At 42.1% G+C, this 18,582-nt stretch overlaps 1 protein-coding gene across 1 annotated transcript in view; it reads right to left on the bottom strand.

Moving 5' to 3' along the window:
* LOC136677973 (unconventional myosin-X-like) overlaps positions 1-18,582 on the bottom strand; it is a 52,047-nt gene that overhangs the window by 20,161 nt on the left and 13,304 nt on the right. The window contains exons 2-15 of the mRNA XM_066655706.1: positions 14,415-14,513; positions 13,035-13,193; positions 8,746-8,933; positions 5,143-5,277; positions 4,653-4,777; positions 3,195-3,208; positions 2,986-3,070; positions 2,751-2,854; positions 2,158-2,287; positions 1,864-1,982; positions 1,505-1,651; positions 669-769; positions 512-578; positions 23-115 (exon numbers count right to left, since the gene is read on the bottom strand). Coding sequence (XP_066511803.1) covers positions 23-115; positions 512-578; positions 669-769; positions 1,505-1,651; positions 1,864-1,982; positions 2,158-2,287; positions 2,751-2,854; positions 2,986-3,070; positions 3,195-3,208; positions 4,653-4,777; positions 5,143-5,277; positions 8,746-8,933; positions 13,035-13,193; positions 14,415-14,513 — 1,566 coding nt within the window. The remainder of the gene's footprint in view (positions 1-22; positions 116-511; positions 579-668; positions 770-1,504; positions 1,652-1,863; positions 1,983-2,157; positions 2,288-2,750; positions 2,855-2,985; positions 3,071-3,194; positions 3,209-4,652; positions 4,778-5,142; positions 5,278-8,745; positions 8,934-13,034; positions 13,194-14,414; positions 14,514-18,582) is intronic.

Raw genomic sequence — 18,582 nt, forward strand, 5'->3', positions numbered from 1 at the left:
TGTGTGGTTTAAAGGTACTTACAGAATGCTGACTGTGGAGTTTCTCCAGTAGTGTAGCATCAGTGGCTTTGGGGAAATGACTCTCTTCATTCACTAGGGCCAAGAGTCCAAGCTTCTACAGTCACACACACGCAGATTCAGTGAAAACACAAACATAATAGGCACGTAGATGTAATCATTAAAATAAAAACAAGCATATATTTATATGTATAAAACGCTCATGGCTCAAACATTAATTATGTTAGAAGACAAAACAAGAGCTCTGTGTGTGTGTGTGTGTGTGTGTGTGTTTGTGTTTGTGTGTGAGTGTGTGTGTGTCTGTGTGTGTGTGTGTAAGAGAGAGAGAGAGGATGAACGATTTCAGCATAAATGAAATGTTGATATATTAATAAATTATATATCACTAATACGTCACTAGGCTCTGTAAAAAGTGGTAAATTTGGTAAAATAATTTGTTAGAGTTAATTGTGTAATTTCTATAGCTATTTTTATTTGGTTATGTGTGTGTTACCTTTTCTATGAGATCCAGGCATTCTCCATTGTCCATCCAGTTAACATCATCCCAAACCAGGCCTTCCCTATCAAAACACACACACACACACACCATTTGTATTATCATTTAATTATGTGTTGATCCGCACTTCAGAATCAGACCACTGCAGACTCACCTGTTATACTCCAGCTGCTCCAGAGAGAAGATGTGTTTATTAAAATATTCCTGCAGCTTCTCATTAGCATAGTTAATGTTGAACTGCTCAAACCGGTTCACCTGAAGAGATAAAGACACATTCAATCTCAGTCAGGTTTATAACAGAGTTCTCCATTAACTTTAGCCACAGCTGCTGCAGAGCGCCTGGAGCAGAAGTTCAGAGCTATAGTGAAGGGTGTATGTGGACACTGGTCACTTCAGGCAGTGATGCCACACTGTGGCTGTGAGCCAAAAGTGGTCAAAAAATGGAAATGTTTTGAATTCTAGCGACATGTGGCATTCACCACTGCCCTCATGTGGCCAGAGAAAGAGAAGCGGTCCGCTTATGTCCCCAGAAAGAGGGCAGATGAAAGCTGGGGATGAACAAGGGTTTTACCTTTCGGAGACAGCGGTAAGCACAGAGCAATTAGCCTTGAGTCTAAATCAAGCATCCTGTCTTTATAAATGGCACTAAATGCAAACAACTAGGCACCTTTCAGTTTCTGAGGTGAAGACCCTGACTCGATTTTGAATTGAAACCAGAGCCAGTTCCATTCATCACTGATATTAATATTCAGTTTTCGTTATTTACATCTTAATGACAAAACACACGTTGGTAGGTGGATTGGAGACTCAAAAGTGTCCGTAGGTGTGAGTGAATGTGTGAGTGTGTGTCGCCCTGTGAAGGACTGTTCCCGCCTTGCGCCCAGTGATTCCGGGTAGGTTCCGGACCCACCGCTGCCCTGAACTGGGTAAGGGCTACAGACAATGAATGAATGAATGAATGATGCTGTTGTATACAGTGAAACATCTCACCTCAAAGTTCTCAAACCCAAAGATGTCCAGGATGCTGATGGAGTGGAAGTTGTCATGGCCATGGATGCGCTTGTTGAGTTTACCAATGATCCAGGTGAAGCACTGAGAGTAGAGGGCCATTGCCATGGAGTCTCGAGAATCTACAGCCTGATAAACACACACACACACTTGTTTTGTCAGCTGGATCAAATGGAAGGCTTATCATTATCAGAAAGCTGTGTTCCTTCCTCACGCTTTTCTTCAGAGTCTGAGGTTGTTGTTTGCTGTGTGTATGTGAGACATTAAACTCAAAGGAACAAATGGATGTCTGTATATGCGTGTATTAATAGGAGTATTTTGTTCATCAGTTTGAATGTCACCTGTTCTACAGTAAGTGGTGTGCTGATCTCTTCTCCTCTGAGAATCATGGATCTGTGAGTGAGAACTTCAGCCAACTGAGTGCAGTCCAGACCCAAGAGCTCTGCTGCACAGCTGAGAGCTACATACACACACACACACACACACACACAGAGCGAGAGAGACAATACTGTCATATGTCACTGTTCTAGAAGTGAAACCATTGTAATAATAACTATAAAATACCATCATATGACCCTCTGCTACAGCAAGGTCTAAGAAGAATAAAAAAGAGACATGAACAGTGGAGTGCAGACCTGTTTTGGATGAGACCTGGGCTCCTCCTGCTGTGAGAAACTCGATGTTCCCCAGGTGCAAAATACCAGCCAAAAGCCTCAAAACCTCTCTGATACTCTCCTCTCCAAACTGCATTGTTCTTAAGGCATTCTGAAACACAAGCAAACACACACATATTTTTAGTTTATGGGCGTCACGTTTAAGGATTTACGCTTCTGTGTGGAATCTAAGCTGCAGCCGGACACACACCTCCCCAGAAATGCAATTACGTGCTGTGGCAGTTCAGACCGCATCAACTGTGACTGGTCCACAGCTGGACAAACTTGAAACACATTAAGGAAAGATGAAAGGAGCAAGTCTGGAAATATGAACTCTTTCCAGGCCACAGTATAAAGACTAACAGCTGGTGAAAAGTTGTTCAGTGAAAACATAAATAAGAGATACTTTTTTGTGCTTTGTTAGTTACATAAGAGAAACATCAAGAGAAAGAACAAATCACAGATTCTTGTTTTTTGTTGCATTTTAAAATATATTCCAACTTTTCTGGAGATGGGGTTTGTAATAAAATTAATACTATTACAATAAAATAATAATATTCATTTTTAAATCTTACCAACACTTCCTGAAAAGTGCATTTATCATCAATGGTGTCATCTTTCACACAACCGGACTGACTCAGGTAATAAAAGCTCTTAGCAGGCAGCAAAGAGAAGGACTCTGAGAGAGAGAGAGAGAGAGAGAGAGAGAGAGAGAGAGAGAGAGAGAGAGAGAGAGAGAGAGAATAAATACATTTGCTCTTAATGTTATAAAAGCCCTCCCCGTGGTGAATTGGTTAAACCTGAGCTCACCCCTCTGTTCAGAGTTGGTTCCCGCCAGTAAAGCATAGAAAATGTGGTAGTTCCTCTCTCCTGGATTCTGCCGCACAACTCGGTTCTAACAGCAGCAAAACATTACAAACACATAAACATACAGAAGCAAGAAAACTCACCATCTCAAACACCACCATCTCTAACACCATCATCTCTAACACAATAAACAAAGAATAAGAACTGCTCACCTTCTCTAAAAGATCTTTATCAAAGGGAACGGTCAAGAAAAACAATCAAAAGAAAATATCACACTGTACTGTCAGTGAGAGTAAGTGAGTGGGTGACTGAGTGAGTGAGAGTATGAATGAATGTGTGACTATGAGTGAGTGAGTGAGAGTATGAGTGAGTGGGTCAGTATGAGTGAGTGAGTGAGAGTACGAGTGAGTGGGTGAGTATGAGTGAGTGACTATGAGTGAGTGAGTGAGTGAGAGTATGAGTGAGTGAGTGATTATGAGTGAGAGTATTAGTGAGTGAGTGACTGAGTGAGTGAGTGAGTGACTATGAGTGAGTGAGTGAGAGTATGAGTGAGTGCGTGACTATGAGTGGGTGAGTATGAGTGAGAAAGTGAGTGGGTGACTGAGTGAGTGAGAGTATGAGTGAGTATGTGACTATGAGTGAGTGAGAGTATGAGTGAGTGTGTGAGTATGAGTGAGTAAGTGAGTGGGTGAGTATGAGTGAGTGAGTGAGAGTATGAGTGAGTGAGTGAGAGACTATTAGTGAGTGACTGACTGAGTGAGTGAGAGTATGAGTGAGTGAGAGTATTAGTGAGTGAGTGACTATGAGTGAGTGAGTGATTATGAGTGAGTGACTATGAGTGAGTGTGTGACTATGAGTGAGTGAGGGACTATGAATGAGTGAGTGAGTCATTATGACTGAGTGAGTGAGAATATGAGTGAGTGGGTGACTATGCGTGAGTGAGTGAGAGTATGAGTGAGTGTGTGACTATGAGTGGGTGAGTATGAGTGAGTAAGTGAGTGGGTGACTGAGTGAGTGAGAGTAAGAGTGAGTGTGTGTGTGACTATGAGTGAGTGAGTGAGAGTAAGAGTGAGTGTGTGTGTGACTATGAGTGAGTGAGTGAGAGTAAGAGTGAGTGTGTGTGTGACTATGAGTGAGTGAGTGAGAGTAAGAGTGAGTGTGTGTGTGACTATGAGTGAGTGAGTGAGTGAGAGTAAGAGTGAGTGAGTGGGTGAGTACGAGTGAGTGGGTGAGTATGAGTGAGTGAGTGAGAGTATGAGTGAGTGAGTTAGTGAGTGAGTGAGAGTACGAGTGAGTAAGTGAGTGGGTGACTGAGTGAGAGTAAGAGTGAGTGTGTGTGTGACTATGAGTGAGTGAGTGAGAGTAAGAGTGAGTGAGTGGGTGAGTATGAGTGAGTGAGTGAGAGTATGAGTGAGTGAGTTAGAGTAAGAGTGAGTGAGTGGGTGAGTATGAGTGAGTGAGTGAGAGTATGAGTGAGTGAGTTACTGAGTGAGTGAGAGTACGAGTGAGTAAGTGAGTGGGTGACTGAGTGAGAGTAAGAGTGAGTGTGTGTGTGACTATGAGTGAGTGAGTGAGAGTAAGAGTGAGTGTGTGTGTGACTATGAGTGACTGAGTGAGAGTATGAGTGAGTAAGTGAGTGGGTGAGTATGAGTGAGTGAGTGAGAGGATACAGTCGATGATCTTTCCTCCCTGGATATTTCCTCGCTGACTGAAATGAAGCTGAATAAACTTCCCAAACCTACTGGAGTTATTATTATACACCGTCTTTGCATTTCCAAATGCCTCCATTATGGGACTGAATGAGATGAGGGAGGGAGAGAGAGAGAGAGAGAGAGAGAGAGAGAGAGAGAGAGAGAGAGAGAGAGAGAGAGAGAGAGAGAGAGCAAGAGAGAGAGAGCGAGAGAGGTGGGGGAAACAAAAAGAGGAATCAATCATAAAAGAACATAGAGAAGTGTGTCTGTGCTTAACTACACAACAGAGGAGGAAGGTATATTTATGTGAGCAAAAGTGAAGTGAATTTCAAATCAATTTTATTTGTATAGTGCATTTTACACTCAATTTGAGTGTGTGTGTGTGTGTGTGTGTGTGTGTGTGTGAGAGAGAGAGAGAGAGAGAGAGAGAGAGAGTGTGTGTGTGTGTGTGTGTGTGTGTGTTGTATACCTGCTCTCCAGTAGAGCCTCCTCAACGTGTGAAGATGCATTTCTGGCAGAAAGTTCTAGACTTTGTTGACTCATTGATGACAAAAAACGGAGGATCACCTTTGTGCTCTCAGTTTTCCCTGCACCACTCTCTCCACTGCAACACACACACACACGCACACACACACACCAACTGATTAATCAGTTTTCACATACACTCTCCATTTCACAACATGAATCTAATGTGTTCACAGTCTAAGGTGTGGTTTTAAGAAGTGCATATATCGTCGCTGTCCAGTGGAAAAAACAGTAACTTTACAGGGGACAAAATTAAACCTTAACTCTCAGTGGAAGACAATGTAAAAATATTGTATTCAGAGTAATTTCGGAGCATTTCTATTGGTCATTCATCATGAAGTTTACACACAGTGTGAAGGACAGCTGCTATGTTCAAATGATGTAGTAACTAAACATACACACAGACACACAGACACACACACACACACACACAGACACACAGACACACACACACACACAGATACAGGTTTTTGGACAGCGATGATATACATGATGCTTTCTGCTTTCAGTAAACCTGGACACACCTGAATGTGCAGAAGATGCTGTTCTAATAAATTGTAGGACATTCAAACTTTAATAATTTAATCAGCCACCAGGGGGTGTATCTTCACCACTTCATTAGGAAAAGGATGTCAGCTGATTACTTTGATGATGTGTTTTAGGATCAGGAAGAGAAGAAGAAAAAGAAGAAACATATTTATTGATCCCTTGGGGAAATTGCTTCTGTGCATTTAACCCCTCCGTGGCAGTGGCCCGCACAAACACACACTAGTAAGCAATTCTTCACACACACACACACACACACACACTAGAGCAGGGGTGCACAGCTCCAGTCCTGGAGGGCCAGTATCCAGTAAAGTTTGGTGACTCCTCCACTCACACACACACCTTAAACCTGTGTGCAATTAACAGATGGGTTGAATCAGGTGTGTGTGAGCAGAGGAATCACCAAACTTTTCCCTACCAGCCCTCCAGGACTGGAGCTGTGCACCCGCTGTGAACACACACACAGTGACCACCTCAGCACCCGGGGAGCTGTTTGGGGGGTAGGGACCTGCTCTTAACCCAAAAAACACACCATAATGTTATATCCCCATAGTAAGCCATAGTAGCAAAGCAGTAACCTACACACACACACACAGATGGAAGCACACACGCACGCACACACATACACACACACACACATCCACATAGCACATCTGGCCTGTGCATACTTTTGTAATTAGTGTTGTCAGGCAGCCGTGAGTTGAACCCCTCGTGATGTTTAGGGGTTCGATGTCAGGGTCAGGGCTGCAGCCTCAAGTCGTTTCGAGCAGGTCACAAAACATTAGAAAATACCAAATGCTCAGGGTTTAAGGTTTGGACAGCGTCTGGAGTCTGGAGTTCCTTCTCCCTGTCTGTGTACCACATGTGATGGACCTGTGTGGGTGTTTGGTTTATTTGGGTGTGTTTGGATGTGTGTGTGTGTGTGTGTGTGTGTGTTACACCCTACAGCTGTGTGGAGGCTGCCTCGTGATCACAACACAGAAACCCCAGTGGTAAACGTTAGATTAAAATAATTTACAAATCACGCAGACACACAACAAGAGATAAACTCTCCAAACAAGACGCTCACACCACATTTAATAACAGTAAACTACAGTGAATTTACAGTAAGTTTTACAGTAAGTAAATTATTTCTCTGACACTTTATTGGGATTAACCCTTAGATCCCTGTGTGAGCAAATGTGCAAAAGATGTTAGGACAATTGCTGTGATTTTATGGCATACAGCCACATAACATCACTGAGGTCAGGTTCTAGATAACAGCTCGTCTCATAGGCGCTGGATGGAACATCGCTCCAGAGAACACAGTTCCACTGCTCCACATACTGGAGGGCTTTATACCTACAATAACTAGCTGAATTCACTAATTATACTAATTATCTAAAACAAAATGATCATCTTTGGACATACTCCGCACCTGTAGTTCACAACCAGCAGAATCTGAACCGTTTTACAGTGTCAGTCGGAACAGGAGGATAACACCTTAATAACATTTTAATCATAATTTTACATTAATCCGAATCCTAAAAAGGCAGCTGTGTCTGAGACAAAATATTTAAACCTGGCTGTGCCTCACTCACACACACACACACACACACGTTTACAAGCTGCTGTTAAAACTGCTGTGTAATTGGAAGAAATACATAAAAGCAGTAGGGCACTAAACACAGCAAATGTTTAGTGAAAAAGACACGGGTGAAAAGACACTCACGCAGACCACACTCAAAAGTAAATAAAATTCCTGTTTTTTATGATCAGAGCACTTCAAATTTACAACAAAACACTGAAGAATCATCTCAGCACCTGAATTATACAGAAATCTAAAACACCGGACCCCACGCTATGTTCACACACCCATGATTCAGCTCAGTATCTCATTCCCTCATTAACACACATCTGCTGGTTGGGAGCAGAAAACACAAAAATGTGCTGAACATTTAAAAACGTGTATGAGTGTGTGTGTGTGTGTGTGTGTGTGCGTGTGCACGCATGCTCTGTATGTGTTTTTTCATCGCAGAAAACCCTAATATCACATTCTTTGCTGTGATTAATCGCGATTAATTGCACTGTCCCTTCTTAAGACTGAGGCTTTTAATAATGAGTATTTAAATGTAAAATAAAAGCATCAATGTAAGATCAACACAATGGAATTATAATTGAATTAACTGTGTTTATTGATTAGAACATGTAATCCCAATAATGAAATGTAAATGTTAGCAGGTCCTTGTACGTTTAGAGGAAGATTAATGTGTAGTGTGATAAACTATTCTAAAAAAAACTTTTTTTTTTTGTTTTATTGTAATATTTCTGTGTAGTTTTGATGATATTTGGATTAGAATCTCTTTCTTTGCTGAGTAAAAGTTTCAGGGAGAGCTTTAGTGTCAGACACTGTAGCTTTAAAGAGGACGATTGTAGGGAAAACGCTGTTCTCTCTGGTTTGTTTACGTCCACCTTTAAGGTGGAATGATGTTTTTGAGGAAAAAAATACTGTTGTTTGTTAGTGGCTGAAGTGTAACTTAAGATTGAAACTCTCTGTTTCTCTCAGGCTTTGTGGTGTTTTGAAGCCTCTTTTTAATAGATACTATGGCCCCCTACTGGACTGGCGTGTTATTGCAGCTGTTTTCGTATCCGTCTGGACGGTGATAGTTTCAAAAACGGAGGGAGGAAAATCTCAATTTTTAAAAAATAAACAAATCAGTAAGGAGGGGGCCTATGCTCTGTATATACTAACTCTTTATGACCTCACCTGTTACCACTTAAACTGCTAATTGTGGAAACTTCCAGAAGAATATTACTTGCATAAAATATAAGCCTTGTTTTGCCTCTGTCCCCCACTTTTTTTTTTTTTTTTTGAGTGTGCAGGCGTCACATTCTATACGACAAGGTTTGTCAGTGAATGGTGAATGTGCACATATATACACAGTGACCCCTGCACACTTTAAAAATAATAATAATAATAACCTGTGGGGGCCCTGAGTCTGTGTGTGTGTTGATGCTCTACCTGATGAGCACACATTGGTTGTTGCTGCGTTTCCACAGTGAGCGGTAACATTCATTGGCGATGGCATATATGTGAGGAGGAATTTCACCCAAATGATGTCGACTGTAGCATTCCACCATCGATACGTCGTACAACTCTGACAAGCGCTGATATGGGTTCACTGCCACCAAGATAGACCCGATATATGTCTGCAGAGAAACACACACACACACACACACACCACACACACAGACACAGGAGCATGAATGTGTACACACTCAAAAACACAATATTTAATTCTAAAATAATCCTCATAACAAACAAACCTCATTCAGATTTTATTTCAAATAATTGATGTCATATATCTCTCATAGTTTATTAATTCTCTTTTCATGGTTTGTGTGTGTGTGTGTGTGTGTGTGTGTGCACTAACCTAGTAGAACACAAACTATGTAAATGCATCTGAATGACGGTTGAGACGACATGTTTTAAATAACAAATCCAAAGATTTAAATTTGTAACAAATTTGAATTTATAAAAACTCATAATGCACACAGAGTCTGTGCTCTTCTGCAGTCTGACATGACATATAGTGTGTATAGTATGTGTGTGTGTGTGTGTGTGTGTGTGTGTGTGTGTGTGTGTCGAACAGCAAAACTGAACTGAAAAACAAAGAAATATTACACTGCAGTGCACACTGGAGGAATCCTAGTCAAACAGTGGCCCCCTGAGCTATTAATCCTGAGCTAATAAGATGAGCCTAACCTTTACATTTTTATGTTTGTGTTTGGGGTGGCACGGTGGCGCAGTCACACAGCTCCAGGGACCTCAAGCTCAAGGTTGAGGGTTCGAGCCCCGCTCCGGGTGACTGTCTGTGAGGACTTGGTGTGTTCTCTCTGTGTCTGCGTGGGTTTCCTCCGGGCGCTCCGGTTTCCACCCACAGTCCAAAAAACACACTCAAAGGTGTCCGTAGGTGTGAATGTGAATGTGTGTGAGTGTGTGTGTTGCCCTGTGAAGGACTGGCGCCCCCTCCAGGGTCTATTTCTGCCTTACGCCCAATGATTCCAGGTTGGAGGACCCACCGCAACCCTGAACTGGATAAGCGGTTACAGATAATGTATGAAAGAATGAATGTTTGTGTTTGCGCATTAGTGAGGTCAGACACTGATGTTGGATGAGGCCTGACTCACTGTCTCTGCTCTAATTCACCCCAAAGGTGTTCTATCGGGTGGAGTTCAGGGCCGGTCAAGTCCTCACTCATCAATTGTCTTCATGGACCTTGCTTTGTGCACTGTGCACAGTCACATTGGAGCAGGAAGGGGCCATCCCCAAACTGTTCTCACAAAGTTGGGATCATGAAATTGTCCAAAATCTGTTGGTGTGCTGAAGTATTGAGAGGTCCTCTCACTGGTACTAAGGGGCTGAGCCCAACTCCTGGAACTCACACCAATATCCCCCCTCCATCAAATTTTACACTCGGCACAATGCGGTCAGGCAAGTCCCATCTCCTGGCAACTGCCAAACCCAGACTCGCCCATCGGATCGCCAGACGGAGAAGTGTGATGTGTCACTCAACAGAACACATCTCCGCTGCTCTAGAGTCCAGAGTCTCCACTGCTCTAGAGTCCAGTGGTGAAGTGCTTTACACCACTGCATCTGTTAATAAATATTAACATAACGATGTGCTCTGGGTCTAGTCAAGAACAAAGCTGATTGATAATAAGCTCTGCAATATTCAACGAGTGAATGCACACTGCTAATAGTGCTGTACTATTTTGACACACTATGTAATAAGGTAGTATGAGGTCTGAGATGGGATATATTTTCGTCTTCCGTTTTCAGAGGAAAGCCCCTGTCAACACAAACGTTCAGCAGCTGTTGTCACTTAATGTCAGTTAATGAAACACAGCCTTAAAACAGCTGCAATTTACACTGACTTCTAATAATAGGCAAGCACACAGAAATATGTAAAGACAAACACACACACACACACACACACAGAAACACACACACACACACACACGTATGTGGTACAGTTCTTCATGTAGAGCAGTGTGTTTACAGCAGACAAAAGTAATTGCAGTGTTTGTGTGGTGAGTGTGGTGTGTTAGTATGTGTGTGTGTGTGTGTGTGTGTGTGTGTATTTGTTGTGTGTGTGAACTGAAAGCTGCAATATGAGAAGCTCCAGCTCCAAATCAAACTAAAGCAGAGCTATTTCCTGCAGTTCTCTCTCACACACACACACAGACACACTTCAGATACAGAAGGAAACTCTGCCTGGAACAAAAGAAAAAATACTTTTGATGAACTGAAAGATCCCTACTTCTCTACACCCCCAGCAGTGTGTGTGTGTGTGTGTGTGTGTGTCTGTGTGTGTGTGTGTGTGTGTGTGTGTGTTTTAGATGTGGCTAGGAGAGCAATTCCTTAGCCTACCATTTTCTGTCCTGTGTAAGAAAATATCCACAGCTGTTTACAATCAGAGAGAGAGAGAGAGAGTGGAGGGGGAAGAGAAAGAGGGACAGGGAAAGACTGTGGAGAGAAAGACAGAGAGAAGGGGGGATGGAGGGAGGGAGACAGGAGTCAGAGAGAAAGAGAGAAAATAGAGTTAAAGGCGAAAAGAGAGAAACGAGGAGAGAGAAAGAGTGAGAAAAACCTTTGTCCCTTGTGATTTAACCCTGTGGAATTTGATCTGAGTGAGAGAAACATTCCACAAGACATTTCTTCTGGAGACACACACACACACACACACAGAAAGAGAGTCTATTGTAAGATGTTTGTCCAAATGCCACCTCTGTTCAATGCTGATCATTCCCATATGCCACCAATTACACAATCACTTCAATTTACTGCTTAATCAATCAGATCATGGATCAGTCCTGGGAACAGACACTGAGACTGACTCCTCAACAACAAAACGTTGTGTTAGTGCGACCCTAATGTGAGGGGACAGTGATTAAAGCGTGGAGACGAGTAAAAAAGTCTCAGACAGAGACCGCCATCTGACCGCCACTAGATATTATTTATTAATTGTTTATAAACTGCTCTGAGTCACTGAAAATAGTTTGAAAACTGTTCAAAAACAAAAGTGCCCAGTCAGCAGTGTTCAGAAACAGACCAGTGATGAAGGGCCAGAATACGACGGAACACCTTTTACAGACAGGCTCTGACTGCCCCAGGTTTTAACACAGCCTGGATTTATTACTGTGTACTTCACTGTGAGGAAGCTGATGTGTGTTAAGGGAAGTTATGAACACAATCAGCACACAGATTTTGTGTGTGTGTGTGTGTGTGTGTGTGTGTGTGTGTGTGTGTGTGTGTGTGTGAATATAGAAACACACATTTAGAACAGGATTCACACTCTACATAACCACAACCTGTCTAGACACGACCAGCAAAACAAACGCCAGACCCCTCCCCCAATCAGCACAGGCCACACCCACAACCCCCTACAGCAATCCCCCTAAACCCCACCCCTTTACTCCAAAAACCATGCAGTCCAGGCTCTGTTTCCTCTCTATCCACATCAACGCCATCAGCTCAAGGGTTTTTGGAAACCACACTCATAAAAGCAGAGAGGCTCTGTGTGTTTAGACTCGAGTCTGAAGGAGAAACTACCTGCCTTCACTTTTTAATGTTTTTTGTTAGCAGTGCAAATAAGTTTTAAAGTGTTTCTGTGTAATAACTGTATTATTATAAATCAGAATTACAATAGTCATTTCTTATTAAATAAAAAACAACAACTAAAACTAACCCTGAGACCTCCATTGGTAAATTGTCTGAACCCAGACACATATTTTTGGACACAGTATTATCCCCAAGAACAGAACAAAACAAAAATGGGCTCAGCACTATGTAACCTGTGGGGGAGGTTGATTTGGGGGGCACTTTATTTCAGGACAGTGCTGTACAAGTGAATTACACTCTAGAACTGTAGGGGGAGTCCAGGAGCAAAAACACCAAATCTTTCCTACTGTTGTTTTAAAGAAACACAAGGTAAGTATACTGTGGCTCATAGTATTTCGTCCTAGTCTAACCCTGACCTGGAGCCTAACGCTTACTTGTTTTTCACAATATTTTCATCTGCCTCCCACCTCTAATTATGTATTTTTACTCATTTTGAATTGTGACGTGACCATGGGAATATGAAAAGTGTTATATTCTATGAATGTATTATTATCATTATTATGATCAGACTGACTCTAATATAAGCCTAGTCCCTAATCCTTAAGTACAATTATTCTGAACCTAAACATATCCCCAATCACTCTGTGTGTGTGTGTGTGTGTGTGTGTGTGTGTGTGTGCACTCACATATATACAGCGCTGTGTGTATCTCAGATGGAGATTGTGTAGAATTGCTCCCTCGTGCAGGTCCTGCAGGGTTGCCATGTCCTCAACTCCACACACACTGCTACTGTGCATCTCATACACTCTCTGTCTGCTCAGGGCATTCTGCTTATATGTGTACACCTGCAAATACACACACACACACACACACACACACACACACACATACACGGAGTCTATTGACACAAAATATACTGAGAGACAGAAATTACAGCACTCTGCAAAAGTTTTACTCACCTAAGGATATAAGGTATTTATCTAAGAATTTATTTGCTAACAACAGCCCTGCTATTAGAATAAAAACAATAACATTACTGTGTGTGTGCGTTTAGTTTTACTGAGTTTATGGTAATTATCTATAACTTTAATTGAGAAGATAAATTATTTGAAATAACAATAATAATCTCAGCTGCATTAGAGTTTTACACAGTGCTGTAAGAGCAGGATATTTGTGTTTGCGAACACGTTTTGTATGTGTGTGTGTGTGTGTGTGTGTGTGTGTGTGAAAAGGGAGTGTTATAACCCAACCCAGTGATTATGGTTTTACCAGTCATGAAAATGTAACTAAAGACCAGAAATAATCCACCAATGAGAGAGACAGAGAGAGAGACAGAGAGATGAAGAGAGAGAGAGACGAGAGACCAAGAGAGAGAGAGAGAAAGAGAGAGAAGGTATAAAAAGAATAAAAAGACGAACAGAAAGAAAGAAAAGCTCTGAGTCGTAGAGAAGGACAGAGAGAAGGAGCATATTTCAATGGACAGATGAATGGCACTGGGTTTGTTTTAAAGACAGAGACTACAGTGGTTTTGGGAATGGCTCATTTATTCACTCACTCACTCATTCACTACACAGCATTTGACACAGTGATCTGACCAGGGAAGAAACACGGAGGGACAGTGCATTATGGGCCTTTTACTGTGTGTACAGAGGTTGTACAGAGGATTAGATTCCAGGTTGTGTGTGTTTGTGTGTGTGTGTGCGTGTGTGTTTGTTTGTGTTTTACTGTATGTGTCTGGCCTGAGATTAAATCCCTTTGTATTCTTCTGTTCTTTGATGTACTCAGACATCGTCCAGGGCTAATGACCAACACACACTCCTTGTCCTCTGTCTCTCTGTGTGTGTGTGTGTGTGTGTTTGTGTGTGTAAAATGAGATGATTCCACCTGTCTGAGGAGTCACCTCTCTGAAGTGTGTTTAGCAGATGTTGTGCTACTCGCTCCTAAACAATTACCCCTTGTCATACTCAAACAGACACACACACACACACACACACACACACACACACACACACACACACACACACACATACACACACAAACAGAGAGAGAGAGAAAGAGAAATGTACCTGTCCATAGTCCGTTCGGAAGACCACCGCTCCACCTGAGCAGGAGTCTACTGTGCTGGGCCAGTACTGATCACCCTCCCACAGCCACACACGGCAGCCCTGCAAAACACACACACACACACACACACACACACACACATACACACACATTAGTGTACCTGCAAATGAGTTAAACATATGGCGATTTGGACACGAATCATTGCTTCTGAGGCCCAAGAGGGAGTGATGAACTTTAACCCCATTTCCTCCTCAAAAACTTCACACACACACACACACACACATAACACAGCTGCACTTTGTGATTAGACTGATTGGCTACACGACAGCTGTGCAGCTGGCCATTTATCCTCCCTTCACAACAGAGACTGCCAGTGTATGTGTTTGTATGTGTGTGTGTGTGTGTGTGTGTAGTAAATGAATGTGTGTGTGTGTGTAGTAAATGAATGTGTGTGTTTGTGTAGTAAATGAATGTGTGTGTGTAGTAAGTGAATATGTGTGTGCGTAGTAAGAGAATGTGTGTGTGTGTGTGTGTGTGTGTGTGTGTTTAAAACTTTCCCTCAGATACAGCCTCAGGTGTCAGAAGAGATTAAAATGATATGTTGCTTCAAACACAGGAATCAAATGTACCACAAACAAGAAACAAATTTAGAGATTGACGTCTACAACATGTTCACCACCGTGTCGCCTTTCCTTTAATTCCCCTTTTTAACCATTCAGGAACTAAGGACATTGACTGTTACAGCACTGCTGTGTCTGCTCCACTACCCAACACACACTAACACACCACCACCACGTCAGTGTCACTGCAGCGCTGAGAATGATCCAAAAATGTAAAATGTATGCAGAACAACAAATGGACTACAGTCTGCAGTTGTAGGACTACGAATTATTCCAGCACTGCAAATTCATCAATGTTAAACCAACACTATCAGTGTTAAAGGGAATGTCTATGGGAGCGCAGCTCTAAACTCTGTGTCTTTTAAGGTGGAACAGTGTGTTTGAGGAGAATAATGACTGTATCTTGTTGGTGTCTGAAGTGTAAATTGTCTGTAAGTGCTTATTCACTGTTTCCACAGAAACTCATGTGGAACTCGAGCTGTTTAGTTTTGTAGCACTTTCCCTCTGTGTTTACTTTCATGCAGTTAGCGCTCTCCTGAATTTAGAGTCAGTTCCACCTTAAGTAATGTAACTGTAACAGTAAAAATAAGTCAGTGTTACCCCCCTATGGAGCAGGAATAGAGCAACATCCTCATCTCGGTTGGTGCTTTTCAGCGTTTGGAGTCTCTCCGTTGTCTAAAAACCTCCAGATGGCGTTTCTCTGCCGTGAGCAGAGAGAGAGAAAGCCTAGCACCGGACCTAGACACTTTGTTTTTTTACCCATTTACAGACACTGGGGCTTCGTAAACACATTAGAGCGGTTTTGATCTCTTAAACAGGTTTGAGAGTTTCATGAGGTACACCTTTAAGTGTAAGCAACTATGCAAACAATTTTTATATTTTGTGTGTATTGTAAAATATATATTTTAAAAAAGTTTTTCTGTAGAGCAGCACATGGAGAGGAATACACTCAGAGTTTTATACACAGGGTTTCTGATTACAATCATGAACTGCACCTTTAAACAGCACATTCAGTTTAAAATCCAGGCGCTCACGTACAAAGCCTGATATAAATGTGCCTCTTCCTACCTCTCAGACCTTCTTCAGCCCTAGCACAGTCTGATAACAGTCTGAATGGTCCCTTTCATGTGTGTGGCACAGAAAACTCCACGTGTTTTTTTCCTGAAAACAAGCTGGACTCGTGACCACAGCACATATTTATATTGTATTTTAGTCTGAATACTCGGGCCCTGAGAACTCAGCAGTTTCTCTGTAGAACTCATGTATGGCTTTCTCTTTGTGTAAAAGTGTTTCAGGTCAAGTTTATCGACACAGCAGTTAAAGCAAGTTAAATTACAACAATTTTGACCAGGTCATGACACTGTGTTTACGACACTGGAATCTCCATTTTTCTTGCACCAGAGTCTGAGGTCTCAAAGGTCATTCAACAGTGGTTCCCAAACTTGCCTTACACAGAATTTTCACAAAAAACGAAGTGTGGTTGATGGTGAAAACTATGAAGAAGTTGTAAGCTTGCATTGAGAGATGTTGTTTCTGAACTGTGTGACCACCCTCAGGACATTTGGCACAAATCCCTCTTGCTACAAACACTTTTTTGGGAGACGTTTGGGAATTTATTAATTTTTTTTTAATTGTGGAATGTTTCCCAATGGTCGAGCTTATACTTTTTATACAGTTTTTAGTGTAGTATAGTTTTATTTTGTTCTAACTTCTTTGAAATGTGTTACAAATAATTAATTTACTTTAAACACAGTGAAAACATTAGAAATCTTTTCGTTGTAATTTTCTCAGTAAAATAAATGTTCAGCGGAATGAACAAATCACATTCAATGTTTTATTATTTAACAAGAGGTCTCTAATTTTCTGAAACAAGGATTGAAATAACAATAACAATAATAATAATAATAATAATAATAATATTAAAAAAATAACAAGCAGTAAAACAAAGCTACAATGTCTGAAAAGAAACTGAAATCACAACTGACTGTAAAACTTCACCCAAACGCACACCCGCCAAAGTAATCATAAACTAATAAAATGACTCTCTCTCTCTCTCTCTCTCTCTCTCTCTCTCTCTCTCTCTCTCTCTCAGTGCATTTGAGTTTCTATCGTTGCTGCACTTTGCTCCTCATTCCTGCTCCAGCCAATCAGCCTTCACTACAGCAGGAAGTTTACTGCAGATGAATTAAACGCACAAATCAAGGTGAGTACACTCAAGGATTCAATTCTCCCACACACACACACACACACACACACACACACACACATATATACACACAAACACAGCATTAACATAACGCCCAAATACAACCATTAATCCCTAAAAGACCCCCAAAACCAGGGTGTATGCAGCGATACACTCTCTATTATTAAGTTTTAATGTGTATCCTGTATATATCTCCAGTATTTACAAAACTAACATTAACAAGTTGCACGTTTGACTGGAAAGAGCAGAGTCAGGGCTGTTGAACTGGGTTTAATGAAGTACACAGTGGAATAAACCACACTTATTCGAGAACAATGGCTGCACGTGGGATTGTGTTGTCTCGGGGAGACAGAATGCTGCTGCAGTGTCACAAAACATGAAGCAAAACTACACAAACACATGTTGAAATCAGAGTAGGGGGTGTGATCAGGACACATGTCCATTCTTTAAGGATCTGGATGAAATTTTGGCCATTAGTGCCTTGGTGCTCAAGGGGGGAATTGACCTGTAACAACAACATTTACAGCAAAAGCACCAACAATTACAACTGAAAACACACAGAGACCGGTGGGTTGTTTGCAGCTTGTTCCTATTTCAAGTTCACTGTAACCGAACTGGATACACTTCAAAATAATGTTTAAAATCCCTGGTGATGAGCTGATATTTAAAGCTCACACACATTAAAGGATGAGAGTCTGATGAAAGTCTGGTTGTTTGTGAGCAGAAATAAAATACCAAACGGTTCAGACGTTTAGGAATAAAGAGCAAAGCTTTGGCTGCAGTCCCACGCAGTAAGGGTCTGTGCATGCTCCCCGGAATCACTTGGCGCAAGGCGGGAACACACCCTGGAAGCAAAAACCATATTTTTGGAGCATGGGAGGAAACCGGAGCTCCCGGAGGAAACCCACGCAGACACAGGGAGAACACACCACACTCCTCACAGACAGTCACCCGGAGGAAACCCACGCGGAGGAAAGACACAGGGAGAACACACCACACTCCTCACAGACAGTCACCCAGAGGAAACCCACGCGGACACAGGAAGAACACACCACACTCCTCACAGACAATCACCTGGAGGAAACCCACGCAGACACAGGGAGAACACACCACACTCCTCACAGACAGTCACCTGGAGGAAACCCACACAGACACAGAGAGAACACACCACACTCCTCACAGACAGTCACCCAGAGGAAACCCACGCGGACACAGGAAGAACACACCACACTCCTCACAGACAGTCACCTGGAGGAAACCCACACAGACACAGAGAGAACACACCACACTCCTCACAGACAGTCACCCAGAGGAAACCCACGCGGACACAGGAAGAACACACCA

Source organism: Hoplias malabaricus, chromosome Y, assembly GCF_029633855.1.
Source record: "Hoplias malabaricus isolate fHopMal1 chromosome Y, fHopMal1.hap1, whole genome shotgun sequence".
NCBI classification, from domain to species: domain Eukaryota; kingdom Metazoa; phylum Chordata; class Actinopteri; order Characiformes; family Erythrinidae; genus Hoplias; species Hoplias malabaricus.